This window comes from Corylus avellana, chromosome ca2, assembly GCF_901000735.1.
Source record: "Corylus avellana chromosome ca2, CavTom2PMs-1.0".
In the NCBI taxonomy this organism is placed as follows: domain Eukaryota; kingdom Viridiplantae; phylum Streptophyta; class Magnoliopsida; order Fagales; family Betulaceae; genus Corylus; species Corylus avellana.
Genome location: NC_081542.1, coordinates 4,044,789 through 4,061,675, shown reverse-complemented (window position 1 = coordinate 4,061,675; position 16,887 = coordinate 4,044,789). Strand labels below are relative to the sequence as shown.

Below are 16,887 nucleotides of genomic sequence, written 5' to 3'. Positions count from 1 at the left end.
CATTGAATTGACCAACATCTATTGCGTTAAATTTTTGGGTTCTGACCACATTTAAATAATCCAATTAAAAGTATATGAAGTTTCATGTAATGGTTCCCATGAAGAAGAATAAGTAAAAGAATAATAACGTTATAACGATGTGCTTTTTTATGAGGTTAATATTGTCTTTTCGGAATGGGCGCCTATGTCGTCAAAGGGGAGCGGTCCAAATCATTCATTATTCGAACATGCGAATATACCCAAACGCCTTTTGCCGCTTAAAGAGTAAAGACGGAAGACTAAAGCCCAAGCCCATCTCTTAGATTGTATCAAATCTAGCGAAATTACAACACTACCCTTGTATCTGAAGCAGACAATGCTTTATTTAAAGTCAATGATGGATATAGAAAATTAGGCACGCTGCCTGTAGTAGCCTGTAGCTGAATCAAAGAAAGAGATATATATATATATATATATATATATATATTAGATGAGTACAGGCATTGATTCTATTTTTAAAAAAATAAAAAAGATGATTTAACATGATATTCATTATTTTTTTATGATTTTTGTGGTGGTAATAAGAAAGAAATAGGAAAACTAGGTGATGATTAGGGAAGTAGGGACAGGAGACAATATAAAACAAAGAAAAAGATTGGTAAAAACAAATAACCTGTCAAACTTAACAAGCTCCCCCAACCCCCACTAAAGACTATTTTAAAAAAAAAGGCCTAAATAAAAAATTAAAAAATTAAAAAATAAATAAGGGCCTAAATTTTCTTGTTGCAGGAGGAGGATCAACGTTCCTAATGGCAGTGGCGGTGCTCCCCTGGCAATTCTGAGTTTTGATCAATCTACGCTTAATAAAAAAAATAAAAAAATATATATAAAAATAAAAAAATAAAAAATAAAAAACTCAAGAGCATTAGCAGCCTGTTCTTCAAATTACAACTAACCACACCCTAAAATGACTTTACATTATGTTCTTTGCAATTTTTCATTTTACGAAGGGATAGTTTAGTCATTTTTGCTTCTTCTGTTAAGATTTAACGGAAAAAATCAAAGAGTTTTTTTGATCGGTAGAGTACCTTGCCAACTTTTTAAATTTTTAGAAAGACATTATAAATTGAATAAGAATTTGTGGAAATAAGTATAATTTTTCTTTTAAAAAAATAAAAAACAAAAAAGGGCACAATTAAATGTCAAAAAAGTAGGTAATGTTATTAGTTTACAATCATGATCACATTTGTCATTTCATGGTGAGAAAAATGATCAATGCCGGATGGACACAAAAAGATTAGGTCAGCAACATGCTGTATCTGACATGGCGTGCACCTACACAGACGTATGAAATTTTTAATATAATTAAAGAATTCAAAGAGAGTTACAAATTGAATTGATTCTTCTTAAAAAAAAAAAAGAAAAAAAAAAGGGGGGATAATACCTATTCCAACCTAGTTGATCTTATGTCCTAATTTCCGGCCTTAAATGGTAAATCTCTTATTTGTTACCATTTTCTCTTTTTCAACTTTTTGATTTATTTTGAGAATTTAAAAATGATATGACAATTTACATGACACTTATTACGTTAACCATTAAAATATAAACAGCCACATGACAAGCAATGTGGCATTTTCCTTGATAACATTACTTGATAAGATTCGTGACAGGTTCTTTTTTTTTGTTGATGAAGATACTCTCTTTGCCTATGTCATCTGGTTAGCTGGAAGCTTGCAGAATTGAGATTGACCTTTTCAACAGCAAAGATGCTATAAAGGTTCTTGAGTGACAAAATAGAAAGCATCATCGCTTGAGTGACAGAATAGGAAAGCATCACAAGATAGGGATCCTCAGTAATTTTATTATTCAGATTGCTAACAATTCAAATAATAAATATGAGATAGCTCTTATAAGACTTATCTACCTGAACAAACCTTGGATAGTCTAATAGTCTGCTCCCCTGCTTGGACAGGTAAACCACATAAAAAACTCTCATATTTGCTATGAGAATAACTAACAATCTAAACAACAAATTGCTAGAGATTCGAATCCATTTCAAAGACCTGTTTTGAAATTAAAGGGGAGAAGCAACTGAATATGCTTCTTGGGGTTGGTAATCAGCTCCAACGAGTCATTTCTAGTGTTTGCCCAACACCGCTGATCTGATAGTTTTGAGCTATAACACCAAAATATGCAGCACAGGGAGCTTGCTAAATGCATCAATAAGTGGATTGATGCAAAGCCAAAGATAACAAAAGGGAACAAATGCTTCTTCAAATATCAAAATAAAATTATCATTGTAACTGAACAAAATCCAATAATTTAGTGAGCTAGCTGTTGCAGAAAGAACCTCTACCAGACAATTATGGTATGTTGGGGAAAAAAAATCAAAATACAACACAACTTAGAAAAATTGCCAAAAATAGTCATGATGTCGCATACAAAAATTTGATCTTTTTTTCCTTCTCAATTTGAAAACAAGCAGAGCATAAGATTATATCACTAACTACATCTCCCCTAATTATTACATCCTATAGTGGACAAACAAATCGATCGATATTTATGGTGACAAATTCATCATCTAAACCATTGATGCTTCTCAAGGGGAACCCTTGTCTGAATTCAAGGGTTCCATCAATTTACAGATGAGGCACAGAACATGCCCCCCGTTAAGCCCCTGCAGAATTCAAGTAAAGGATGACATCAGAAAGCAAAAATCATTTCACTAACAAATTGTAGTTTTAAAACAGAGAAATGGTTGTTATGAATAAGCTGTTTATAATTTTTATATAGTTCCTAAATTTCCATTGTCATCCCCCTTTCGTTGCCTCCCACCGCCCCCAAAGAAAAAGCAAGTGCACTTTAACCTCAAAAATATTGTGTTGTATGTTCTACTATGCAAAGAATATTCTACCATGCAAAAAGATATAACTTATAACTGAGCTGTAGAGCACATTGAATGCATTCTGAAGCAACCACGAAAGTAAGTGCCAAAATCAACTTTAGAAGTCGTTACCTGTGTATCATAGATTTCTCTGAACTTGTTATATTATCCATTTTGCTGAACTTGCCGGTGTATTTGTAGAATCCAATCCACATAACCATTTGTACCGCCCATCTGGTCCTCAACAAGATTGGAAAGAAGAAGGAAGCCTTCTCTGGGCTGTTCACCTTGTCTTACAAGATGACACAGTGGGTAATATGAAGGGTCCCTTTCTCTAAATTTCTCAAGTATCCTAATCAGCTTCCTCGACATTTCATTATCATGTTCGTAAAGGGTAGCCTGATTCTCAGAAAAAATAAACAAGTCAATTACATCTTGATTAACTTGCAGGAAAAGGTAAGTTTAATAAGATTGAGGTAAAAGTTCTTCAGGCACGCATTTAAGGGACTTCATGAAACACTGAAGATTATAAAATGTTTTCAACGATATACTAAACAAATGGCTGAGCAAAGCAACCACATCTACACTAATTAAATAAAATTAAGCACCAGTACTGCATTTAATAAAACCAAGGCATTCAAATCGCAGAAAGTGCTAAAATGACTATTCTTATTTTAAGTGAAAATAAAGAACTTTGGAGGGAGGCACAATTCTCAAGTGAATTTCTCTATAAGTTGTTAAGGGACCCCAGAAGCTGGTCAGCTGTGGATAAGTGACCAATTCAGAATTTGATTGTTGGTAGAAAAGCTTTTTGTTGTATAAAGGCTCAAATGTATTTGAAAATTCCACCTTAGATGTCGCAGAGACCTCGGACCAAGAAAAGGCTGGTTAAGATTGACAAACTACAACACTGTTTATAAAAACAAGACAGCAAGATTGGACCCAAGCTGAAACACTCTAGGAATTTCCCAAACAGCCCATGAGGACATGTATAGGGGGAATCAAAGTCCACAGCGTAAGGGAAAAAAAGGTTCAGCTAAATACGTATAAAGTTGCTAAAAGCATCCAAGTTGCTAAGAAAATGGTGCAAGCCTCCAGGTTGAGACGACAAATAACAACAAAGATCGTTGTACACTTTCTTTCTTTTTTGGATGTACCATCAGAAGCATCTCTTCTTCTTTTTTAAACTTTATTTCTGGGGATCCATCGTACCTTTGATAATTCTGCAGCAAAGTCTGCCCCAAGTAAACTCATAGCTACATCAGGTGAAAGAGCTTTACCAAACCATATGAAAAACCGAAATCCGTCATCATATAAATAAAGACCTCTGGGATCCAAGTTTTCAGCAGCCAGCGGTAACCTTTTGTCAAGGTTTTTTAAGTCATCAACCTGAGCAGATGCCTGCAAATATGAGGAGCAGAAACAATTCTGAGGATTTCCACATTAAATACATCACGAGTGCATACTTTGAGTCCAGTGATTCATACCTTCAAAAGATGCTCATCAAGTCGAATTAAGCTCGGATATAGAAGCTTTAACAATTTCTTAACTGGTAGAGTCATCATTGTGTAACCTGCTGAACAGCGTTCATCAAGTGAAGCATCAGCGTACCCTCCACGAAGAGGTGTTGATCTACAAATTGCTAATCCATACAAAGGCAAGAACTTCAGAGACTCTGGATATATCATCCTGCCTCCCAAGCGATGTTGCACAGCATAGAGATTTCGATATTCTTTAAGGGCTTTGACGATTCTTAGTTGCACAGAGTTTCGCGCATCTTCCAGCTTATGTGACAATGTTTTCTCAATTGCTGCAAGTTATTTCAATTAATGTTACAAAAAGAACAAAAAATCAGGATCAACAATAACATGACATCAATAGCAGAAGGGTCCAGTTTAACTGTACCAAGCCTGCTAAACAAGGAGACAATGGCACCGGCATCAGCCTGACGATACATCTCACCCAGATCTGCAACAACTGGCGCAGCTGCCGTGTGCACTCTAATACGCCTTTCTCCACAAGATGCCGTATATCTATTAATTGTTAAGGACATTTTGATAACCAGAAACCTTTATGAATATGTCCAAAACAATAGTAATCAATGGAACTCCCCACAATATAGAAAGTCAAATGAGTCATTGAAAAAAAAAAAAAAGGCCATAACAAGAAACAATGTCCCAAAGCAAATTTGGTGAAATGGAGAAGATCATATAAACAAAAATCAACATGGGTATTTGTTCTCATGCCTAACAGAAGAAAATTAGACTTAAAAGGTCTCTTAAATATCAAGGAATGTGATCATCACAACATGGAAACCATACAACATCAAAGTTTGCTGAATAAAGGAAGATTATAATGAATAATTCTAAAATAATCCCCTGGATATCCAGGAACATGAATATCAGCACAAGAACCATCAAATGTAATAGTTTGCTGAAAAATAGAGCTGCAGTGACTTTCTTGTTTCAAAGGATCTCTTATGCAAATTATAAGTGGGTGAAGAGAGCCCATCAATTAGTCATTTCAATGGCTACAACTGTCAAACACAATTTGTTTTTTCTCGTTTCTCAGTCAGACTGCATAAGCAAATGGCCTCAGAAATGAAATAGGGTTTATGTAAAAAGAAATCATCAGTAATTTTTAGCTATATTACTCATGAAACATTGAAACACCTTGTACGTCAGAATATATATCAAGCATTTCCAACACAAGGATACAGCAAGGCAACTTGGAAATATACTGTCTGAGTCGTCAGTAATGTCTCTTCAAGAGATAATTGCATTGCATATGCTTTATCACAATCTACAGCTGGAAGCGCCATTAGATCCGTAGATCTTAGCATAAAGTTCCCGTGATAAGATGTAAAGCGGACCCCTAGAAGTACAAACATACATAATCAGCAGATTAAGAACGAAAATAATCATCAACTCCTATGTATAAATTATATATGATAAGGCAGTTTTCCATTGGAGCTCCCCCTATGTACATCGCATGATGTTGTTATACTTTAACCAAAACCATCAGAATAGATCTACACTATTTCAGAGAGTCACCTGTCTTTACTTTTTAAGACAACATAACTAAAAATGTAAGCTAGAAAAAAAAAAAAAAAAAATCACTTCTTTGAGGAAGGAAAACATCATTTCATATTTTTTTCCCATCATCATTCTCCTTTAATAACTCCACAAGCCACTAAAAGCTTTAAATCATTGTACAGAATAACCATTTGATACCTAGAGTTATGAGGCCCTATCATTCTCACTAGGGCACCCATCAAATGATGTGTGTGATTTTTTATGTATGTATTATGGCTATGTACTTATGCATGTGGTATGTATAGGATAAAGATGTTCATGGAGCATCATGAACAGGTTACCTTTTCCACATCTTATGCGCATGACAGCTTCCCAGGCGGTTTCCCGTGTAAGGTCTCTGGTTAACTCATGCCTCAACTTTTTTCCATGAATGGCAGATTGGAAGCTTGGATAATAATTCACCTGACCTCCAGTATATTTTGCCAGAGTTCCTACATTGAATGATAGTAAATAATAATAAATATTACGTCTCATATATTTTAAATACCAGTTAAGTTTAAACCTCATAGGTCAAAACTTTTGCAGCCTAGGAATTGATGAAGTTTGTAGATACATGGGAAACAGTCGGAAAAATACAAATAAACAGAGCAATGATGCCTAGAGATAGTAGGAAAAAAAAAAAAAAAACAAAACAAAACAAAACTACTGAGAGCTTACAGTTTACTTTAAAATCAATAAATATGACTCGTTCCATAATAGGTCCATGTTACATAGTCAACGCCAAAAATTACCAAAAGAAAGCATCCTGCATATGTATTTCAGACCCAAAATTCAAGTCCATAAGTAGTATTATCAGTACATCCTCTGCATAAAATGGTTGAGTAAGATCCACCAAACAAAGGAAGATTAAGAAAATCTTTAAAACAGACATTGCAAAAATCTGATAGTAAAGCATCTGATTTAAGAACTACACCCACAACTCAATTTTTACTTCAAGTTACAAATTTAGGAACACATCTAATAGCCAATGCTCATATAATCAACCTGATGTTTAGAATGTTGAACTCTTTAGCTGACCAATCAACATTCCTATGTCAGTATCAGTTTCAGGCCAGGCACACTACATTAAAGGTACTGAAAAAGTTCTGTATACACATACTCAAAATATCCTCCAAAAAATATCAAGAGGTGGAGAATGAGAGACAAGCAAGCTTCAAATGTAATAGCTAAATGCAAAATATATCATAGAACCATACTTCCAATATAATTCATCACACATACTGGAAAACATGTTTGAAGTACATAACGTTTTAGCGAAGAGTCAAGAAGTATCGACAGAAGGTCTTCAATTTTTTTCAATATAGCTTTGACTTAAGTCACCTAAACAGAAAATAGAGTAACAGAAATCATAACATGTACCTAGAGAGGCTATATCAGTGTACTTGTCACTGAACGCATATAAATTCACTGCTATCTGGTACTTAGTTAATTCAGCAGCCATTTGCTTGTAAAAGGGATCTTCAGGAAGTCTTAACGTTTGTTCTTTATCTGTTCCATAAACACGAAGATCGTCCCCACGCAATTTTAAGCGGCCAACACCAAGAGATGGCAGTGTGTTTTGAAATATTAACAATTTTCCCCCAAGTTGGCTCTGCAGAGAGAGACGGGTTAATTCAGAGTGATTGAATAACCAAAGTACTTTGTGGAGGAATAAGAAATAATTTGATGACCACATTACTCTGGAAATACAAAAATTATCAAGAAAATAAGATATAACTCATCATCGGCCAAAGTTAAAGTGGCGTGCATGGGTAAAACTCACCATAACCATGAAAGCTCCTTTAAGAGCAGGACCAAAAGCAGATTCCACATTCACATTGTCCTGAAACATGGAGGGCAAGCTATCCAGGAATGTTTCCACAACACTTCTTGATTCAGACAAATTGACAAGGAGATCATCTGGCAATGGTAAAAATATGTCATCCAGATCTGAGACAACCATCATTTGTGGCTGTGCCAAAGATGACTGCACATGGAAAACCCACAAAATATTCAGCAAGTATTTTGGCTGAATTAGAAAAAAGAATTAAGCTATATTAATTGGTAGTAACAGAAATTGCATGCCTTCATATTATAAAAATGTATCGCACTGTCAAAAGTTGCAAATCCAATTTGTGTTCTGGGGTAGCCAGGTAGCTCATCCAAACAAGATCTGATCGTTTGGGCCACAACCTGCATAAGAATGTTAGAGGTAAACATAAATTCAAATTATGCACACACACACATAGATTCCCTATTTATTACTAATGTCAAGACCCAAACAACGACACAGAGGCCCAATATTTTTTCTATTTAAATGTTTTAAAGAATAATCTGCTAAATAATAATGATAATTAAATGAAAAACACCTTACCAAGGGAATTTTCACAATCATATCACTCCGACTTTAATGGGGAAACTGTGACCTACTGTATCAATGCCATGTAAGAGAAAATGCCCAAAACTATACTAGGCTGGACTATGTGAGGAAGGCGTCCCCCCCTCTCCTCTAGGGGAATCCCACCTCGCCCACCATGAGTTGAACCCAAGACATGCCCCTCACTTAAAGGAGGTGAGGTAACACGTGGCTACAAGAACTAATGGTGCCTACTCATCATACGTTTGCACAAAACATGCGACATAGACCAAGCAACAATATGTCATCTATTTTTTTTGATATATAACTACGTAATAAATGAACTAGGAAACCCACAATCAATATTTCTTTTAGATTCGAAAAGCATGCATCAATATACCATAATAACTTACAATAATATGCATAGTACACAAATAATGCATACATTTCCCATACATATGTGATAATATAGCATGAGACATATTAGTCCTAAAATTTCAGTGGCTGTATCTACCATATAACTGGAAGTGCCTACCTCAATCATACCACTTCTGACTGCAGATATCGACACATCAATGAGGAAAAAATATACTGGAGGCATGGGCGGCCGCATCATGTATTCAGTTGGAGCAACAAATTCCACACTACCCTTTGTAAGCTCTGGCCGCTGATTCAAATCAATTCTTCTGCCAGTTGCATCCAAATGAGCAAAATACTCACCAGGAACTGAAAAAGAAAGTCGAGAAAAATTAGATAAGCTCAGCTACCATTTTAATCTCAGAAGAAGGTACAAGATGCTAATCTCAAAACAAGTTTCTTTCACACATCATTTATTTTCATTTGAGTTAATTAACAACTTCCCTATTTTTTGTGTGGTTTTTCCTTTTTCTTGGGGATGAGGGGAAGCAAATAAGTTGAAATTTACCATCATTTAGTAATGAACAGATGTTGCAGCGCCACTTTCTCCCAGCATCTGTAAATGTCACAAAAGGATTGACATATGTACGACATCTTCTACAGCGAATAATTCCCGTTGAAACGAAATTAACTACTGGCACTTCTTCCTGAAGATAAGAACAGCAATTAAAAAGATAATCACAGTACGTCCAATTTTGGCCCTCTTATCATATTGAGTTTAGAGAGACACCCACCCCATCAGGAGCTTCTGCAAGTGGACAAACAACAGCTCCGAGAGGCAAATGCCACCTTGATACCAAAGACGCGGAATTCGGAATAGCACTTGTTGTAAGTCGTAGATATCTAGGATCGCAATTCATAGGATACATCTCAGTGAACAATTTTGGTTCCACATCACCATCTAATGGCCTTGGCAGTGCTTTAAGATCAATTCCTGGATCAACTGATCCAGGAACAGACCCAACAGAGAGTGAGCTGAAATCTTCCATCAAACCTTGGATGGAACCAATAGGAGGTCCAGAGCCAAGATGCTGCATTTGGTCCCTTGACTGCAGACCCAGTGGTGCAGCCACTGGCATGGGTGGAACATAGCCTCCTTGATGAGTAAGAAAAGGAGAGGAAGAAGCTGGAGGGGCAGGTGCATAACCTCCTTGGTGAGGAGGAAAAGGAGACTGTATAGGCGGAGCTTGTAAATCTGCATTAGACTGCATACGGGCATATCCAGGAAATGATGACTGAAAATTTGGCCTTGGAGCTGGAAATGTTGAATCTGATGAAGAGTATGGAACATTCACATTGGGCGAAGAAAAACTTATACTTTGAGGTGGAGATCCCATTGGCACTGGAGGTATCTGAGACTGCGGACGAAGAGAAGCTGGTGGAGCAGGAGGTTGAGCTACTGGTTGCCCCAAAGGTGGGGCATGTGAAAGAGGTGCTTGAGCTGCTGAAGGAAAAGGTGATGCTGAAAAACGCTGGTACGGTCCAACAGGAGGTGGGATATTTGACGTTGGTGGAGGAGGTACAGATGGATCGTTAAACCTAGCTAGCGGGGGAGATCTAAAACCAGAGGCCTGTGATCCAACCACCGGTGTGGATGAAGGCACTGTAGGAAGGGGAGCAGCTGGTGGAGTAGGTCTGAAACCAGAGGCCTCTGATCCAACCAGAGGACCAGATGATGAAAAAGGCATCATATTCTGAGGAGGAGGAGCAGCAGCAAAAGGCGTAGCAGCAGGTCTTGCAGGAAATTGAGGACGACCACGATTTTCAGTCCCCATGGGTTTTTATCAATAATCACTTGGTCTTTTTGTTATAGCAACAGTACCATGACCTAAACCCATGACAGCAAGAAACACAAGAGTCATTATGGTTCATACAAAGCAGCAATAAAAAATCATTATGTCACCCTTAAAGAGACATTCAAAACATCACGAGATAGGAACAACCATAACAATGCAAAGCACATCTAAACATCGATTAAAGAATCAACATAGGTAGAGTAGAATCCTTGCACCAACCTCATCGGTGACTACAGAAAGGATAAGCATTTAATCTATTTGTTGGCCAAATACCCAGAGCTTAAGCAAGTAATGCATTGGATAGTGAACAATAAAATGCCCAGTCTCTAGCTGACACAGAGCACTTATCTTCAGCTATCCTCCCAGAAAATAAATGGGAAAGAAGATAGAAGTAACACTATCATTATAGAAGTAGTGTCGATTTAAAGTCAAACTCAAATAATCAATTACGCATGGAACCCATCAACAACCAATCTTCAGAAAATGTTAAGTCAAACTCATCTATTCTCAGGTGCTTACTTTGCCAGCCATTCTACCATACAAATTCAGCAAAAAGCCACGGTTGCTTGCGCGCACACACACATGTATATCTACAAATCTCGTGCAATACTTTTGAACTATAAGCATCATTAAGAAAGCATCATAAAAAAAATCACAACTGGGTTAGAATAGAATGGCTGCATCCAAATAATGGGAAATATTCAGCAATGGACTAACAAGTGATATCACGCAACTGTTTTTTTAATAGCCCAAACCTCAAATTGGATTATAATAGCTGATCCTCAGAATCCCCAGAGTCCACAACAACTGAAGACACAGACTTACATACAGTTCAAACAAACATTAAAACCAAAACTCACAATGCCCACTAGACCAAACTGATCAAATCCTTAACAATTCGTATAGCAAACCAGCTTTGACGATTGGAATCTGATTAAATCAATGAAACAACGAATACCCATCAAATTTAATGCGCAATTAAGCTGACTTTCGCTCTAAATTGACAAACTAGGAAACAGATACATAGGGAGCAATTAAGTTCGAGCACCCAAAACGACAAAAAACATACGCAATTTTTTACGTGGACAGATCTCCCACAGAGAAAGAAGGCATAGAGAGATTTGCAAGAGATCGAGATCGGTTAGAGAAGAGAGCGTCACCTGACACCTGGGACGGATCGGAGGAGAAGGGACGGACAACGGGACAGTCGCAGGATGCGAGAGCGTGCGTGCTGTATCGAGTTGGATACAAATACGGGGAGTTAGCTTTAGCTTATATTTTTTTTTTCTAACTAATTAATATTGAATCAGTAATTTAATTAGTTTATTTATACCTCTCCTTTTGTGATGTATTGTGCCTCAGCCTAACGTTTGTGGGGATCCGGATCCTCTCCGTTGCCAGTTAATGGCCCAGATCTGATCTAAGGGTGACAAATTGCCACGTCTTTTTTTAAAAAAAAAACAGCTAATTAACGGAGGAAAAGAAAATGTTGAAGTTAAACGGGCTCCGGAAGTCAGGAAGTGTGTGCGCTCTCCGTCAGTACCCATGAAGCTTTTTACACACTGGTCTCGACTCTCGGCGACAACCGTCGTCGTTTTGCCGGCGGACATCATCTTCTTCTCCGTCTTCTTTTTTTGTCGTCGTCTCCGGTTGTGGACTTGAAGTTTAAGAACGCCGTCGTATTCACTAGCGATGAATCTCTCCCTTTCGCTGACTGACTCCATGGCAGTAAGAAACGGCAGGGTTCTCCTTGTTTGCAAATTGCAACCATTCCTTCGTTCGGGTTCTTCATCATCATCATCATTCTCTTATACCCATTTTGTGAGTGTGTGAGTGTGCACTTTGAATACTGTTTTTGGGTTCACTTCACGCCAAGATAAAAGAAAAGAAAAGGAAAAAGTTGTGAAATTTTTCTAAGCAGTTGTTTGCGATTTAGTTCTTGCTCTGTTTCTCATTCGTTTGTGAGTTTCGTTGATTTGCTTTGATTGGAACCTATCAGACTCGAACAAATTTCTTAGCAGTATTATCAGCTTATACTCAAAAGAAGCAATTGTTGGTGATGCAATGCAAACGACTTAACAAGAGCGCACTCTACTCACACAGTCACAAAATGGGTATAGGAGAATGATGATGATGATGAAGAACCTCAACGAAGGAATGGTTGCCAACGCAGAGAACCCTGCCGTTTCAATTCGTACGGCCATGGTGTCAGCGAAAGGGAGAGAGTCATCTCTAGTGAATATCATGGCGTTCCTCACCTCCAAATCCGCAACCGGAGACGAAGATGATGTCAACCGGCGAAACAATGGCAAAACGACAGCGCACAATTTCAGAACCCGTTAACTTCAACATTTTTTCTTTTCCCCCGTTAACTAGCCATTTGTTTTTTAAAAAAGACGTGGCACTCGCTCCTCTCCATTTCACTTGAAACGGAGAGGAGCCGGTTTTCGAGTGGGGGTGTTTCCATTTTTTTTTTTTTAAAGGATAAAGTCTATTTAGCTCTTTCAAACTATCACCCTAATGATAATCTATTTTTAAACTATTAATTGCGATAATTTATCCTATAAACTACCAAAACAATGATAATGTACCTCTTTAAATAAAATGACGGAATTACCCTTATTAAAAAAATACTAAATTTTAATTTTTTTTTCAAATTTTTAAGGGTATTTTAGTCTTATTAACAAATTTATAGGGGTAATTTCATCATTTTGCTAGCATTAGGGGGGTACATTGTCATTGTTTTGGTAGTTTTGGGGTAAATTGTCGTAATTGATAGTTTGAGGGGTTGATTGTCATTGTGGTGGTAGTTTGAGGGGTTGATTGTCATTGTGGTGGTAGTTTAAGGGAGTTAAGTAGATTTTATCCTTTTTTTTAAGTTAAAAAAAAAATTTAATGTGATATATAGAGGTGGAATTTTTTTTTTTTTTTTTTGGTTATATGGATGAATGTTTTGTGTTTTAAGTTATTTGTTAATATATTTTTAAAAAAAAAAAAAAAAAAAAAAAAAAAAAAAAAAAAAAAAAAAAAAAAAAAAAAAAAAAAACAAACATAGTTTATTATTGAAAAACAAATACACACTCAAACCAAAAATTTTATACGATTTAGTTTAAAACTGCTTTTGGTCTGCACAATTATATTGCCAAATGTGATGGGCGTACAAGCAATTACGATTAGTGTTTATTGTCTCTAACCGCAATTGCTTAAGCAGTTATCAAATTTTAGTAATTGCAACTACACCGTCTTAGGGGTTAGCAATTTTGAAATAACCATAAGCTAGCGGTTATTGAAACCCAAAACCACATCGCATAACTTTTTTTTAGGCATGAGCCTATTTTTGTGTTTCGACCTAACTTGAACATCTTTTATATAGTTCATTTTAAATGGGGTTTTTTTATTATTTATGTCTTATTTTATGGTATAAAACATCAAAATGAAGTCGTTTTGGTAGATTATTATTATTATATACTAGCTTAGAACTCGCACTATGCGCGGGATTATTTATTATAATTTGATTTTAAAACTTAAAACACATCTCCATTGTATTTTTTTTTTTATAGGTCAAATCTATCATGCCTACTTCAATATAAAAAAAAATAAAAATACAAAAGGTTATTCAACAGCATATTGTTGAACATAGTGACACAATTACACAGAAGTTTGCATGAATATATAAATCACATAAAAATATACTATCATAAGAACCATATATAATTTTAGTTTTAATCCATATAAATTAAAACATATTAAAAAATTCTCATATGTGTAATTTAAAACCAGCTGGAATGAGTTAAAACATAAGACCCTTAAATCATAAGACCCATAAAACATATTAAAATATTTATTATCATAGGAGTAGTTTTATTTCTTTCATTAAAGAAAGAGATAAAAAATTGTAGAAGGAATATTGGAACACAAAAAAACATAATGAACAACAAAGTTAATTAAATTTACAAAAGAACAATAAGAAATTTGAATGAAAAATAATATATAAATTAGAACAGTAACCCTAAATCCTAAATCCTATAACAATATATTGAGAATGGTAGCAAAACTGAGAGTAACCCTAAACCCAACAGGTTTTTGTGTAATACCTATTATATTTCAAAACAAATAAAACTCATAAAATTCTAGACATTTAAAAAATAATACAAAGCAAAATAACAAATTTTTTTTATTTATTTATTTTATGGATACAAAAATAACAAAATCTTTCACTCAATATTTAATACAATCAAATAAATCATTTCAATCTTCCCTTAATCTAAAAAATAAATTAAAACAACCTAAATTCGTCCCCATATGTGTAGTTTAAAATGAAAAGAATAAAGAAAGGAAAAAAAAAAAAAAGAAGGCAAGAAACCATGAATTTTGATTATCAAAGTACTAATATAAAATTAGCATAAAATTTTAATATTTTTGGTGTAATACCTATTATATTTTAATAAAAATAAAACTCATAATTCTGAACATTCAAAAAAGCAAATGAAAAAAATAAAAAATAAAATAAATAGGCTGAACAAAAAATTTCACAAAACAAAATGGAAACATATTATACCTAATCTCTAATTTAAAACGGTGTTTGGTACAAAAAAAATTCTCAAGAAACAAACTAAAGATCATCAATTCACAATTGCTAAAAATTTATACATAAAAGCACAAAGATACATTCATCTCAAATATCTCATACCTTAAATCATAGTTCGGAGTCACATATATTTTCATAAAACTGATCAAATAAACTTTCAATCTCATTGGAAGAAGAGGAAAACAACAATTAAAAAATATGGACATGACAAATCTTTTAATAAATTAATCATACAAAATAAAATTTAAGATTTTTAATAAATATGGACACATGTCGCAATTCTAATATAGACACGTGTCGCAATTCTAAGCACTCTCTACATCAAAACTCGGCTTTTATATATATAATAATAATAATAAATATGGACACATGTCGCAATTCTAATATAAACACGTGTCGCAATTCTAAGCACTCTCTATATCAAAACTTGGCTTTTATATATGATAATATATGATAATAACCGCCTCTACCTATCCATAAATCCACTAACCGTACAACCGTATACCACTTTTTTCCAACTACCTAGAAAAACAATTTATGCGGTTAATGATTATTAGGCTATTAATAACTAGCTACTTGTACACCCTTACCAAACACATTCTAAGAGTTGGATGGCATACTTGATGCAGGATCTCATCCTCTATATTTTCCAACTGCCTACAAAAATAATTTATACGGTTAATGGTTATTAGGCTATTAATAACTAGCTACTTGTACACCCTTACCAAACACATTCTAAGAGTTGGATCGCATACTTGATGCAGGGTCTCATCCTCTATATATAAGCTGGTATTCACGCCCTTTCTCTCTTAGGGCTTTAGGGTTCTCCAACCGGACTTCTTGTTGAGGGAATATAGGGTGGTTTATAGCATGGAAGGTCATTACCTGACCTGATAGGATAGAGAATCGATTGTGGTGTGTCTCATAGAGATGAAGGTGTGTCATTTAGTCTCGAACTTGGTGTAGAGTTAGGGTTCATTTAGAATTGCGGTTTTAATAAGTAAGATTTTTAAAAATGTGTTTTTAAAATCGTTACTTTTTAAAATGACAAAGGCGTTTGTTTTTTATTAAATATTTGTTATGCAAAATCGTGATTTTGGTTTAAATTCGCTATTTTTCAAATAAGCACATTATAGACTACTTATAAAAATCGCAGATTTTTTATTATTTTAAATTAAATACTTTTTAAATCGCAATGCCAAATACCTTACGTTTTAAGATATATTTTAAAAACACAAATTATCCTTACGAAATCGTAATCTTAAATGCACCCTTAGTCATTGAGCCCCCATGACTTTCTAATGAATAAGCCCCCAAGGCTTGTTGGTATCAAAGCCCTACAAATAAGGAGCTGGTGACTTGATAGTTTGTATACATGAATATTAAATAACAAATGTTAAAGACATAGACAATTTTACAATCATAAGGAAGTTATCAATAAGAATCCCTAAATTCTCTTTTTTCTTTGTTGTATGAAAGTCCGAATATATTTCTCTCGAAATAGAGATGAGTCATTTTATATTCAAGAGTTTGTTTTGTTACATTTCACGGTATATCGGGTGTCCGTTATTTAAAAATTTTAAACGACATATCAACATTTTTTTTTAGGTATATCAATATATTTATCATATCATATGATTACATATAAGGATTTTTTTTTATTTATTTATTTTTTTAAGCCAAAAACGTCGTCCACAATACATCCAAGAATTTTAGGCCATTGATCATTATTGGTTTACAATTTGGCATAACAATGAAGTTTTATCCAAGGAAAAAAGAAAAAGAAAACAATT

General features: G+C 34.8%; 1 protein-coding gene across 1 annotated transcript; it reads right to left on the bottom strand.

The window, feature by feature from the left end:
• Positions 1 to 2,235: 2,235 nt before the first annotated feature.
• Positions 2,236 to 11,783, bottom strand: LOC132170413 (protein transport protein SEC24 A). Its single transcript, XM_059581394.1, has 14 exons — positions 11,667 to 11,783; positions 9,445 to 10,538; positions 9,219 to 9,357; positions 8,829 to 9,019; positions 8,023 to 8,130; positions 7,721 to 7,924; positions 7,318 to 7,549; positions 6,240 to 6,389; positions 5,581 to 5,737; positions 4,769 to 4,896; positions 4,351 to 4,673; positions 4,076 to 4,264; positions 2,996 to 3,262; positions 2,236 to 2,656 (listed from the first exon to the last, which is right to left on the bottom strand). Exons 2-13 carry the CDS (start codon positions 10,483 to 10,485, stop codon positions 3,029 to 3,031), a joined length of 3,096 nt encoding a protein of 1,031 aa, XP_059437377.1. The 5' UTR covers positions 10,486 to 10,538; positions 11,667 to 11,783; the 3' UTR covers positions 2,236 to 2,656; positions 2,996 to 3,028.
• Between the last annotated feature and the right edge of the window lie 5,104 nt (positions 11,784 to 16,887).

What these genes read in the sequence shown, in the direction of transcription:
- LOC132170413 (XM_059581394.1), bottom strand. Translation starts at nt 10,485, where the DNA reads ATGGGGACTGAAAATCGTGGTCGTCCTCAATTTCCTGCAAGACCTGCT. An exon ending in AAGGAGCTTTCATGGTTATG is followed by an intron (nt 7,550 to 7,720) that starts GTGAGTTTTACC and finishes CTCTCTCTGCAG; the next exon opens with AGCCAACTTGGGGGAAAATT. An exon ending in TTGCTGCAGAATTATCAAAG is followed by an intron (nt 3,263 to 4,075) that starts GTACGATGGATC and finishes TCTGAGAATCAG; the next exon opens with GCTACCCTTTACGAACATGA.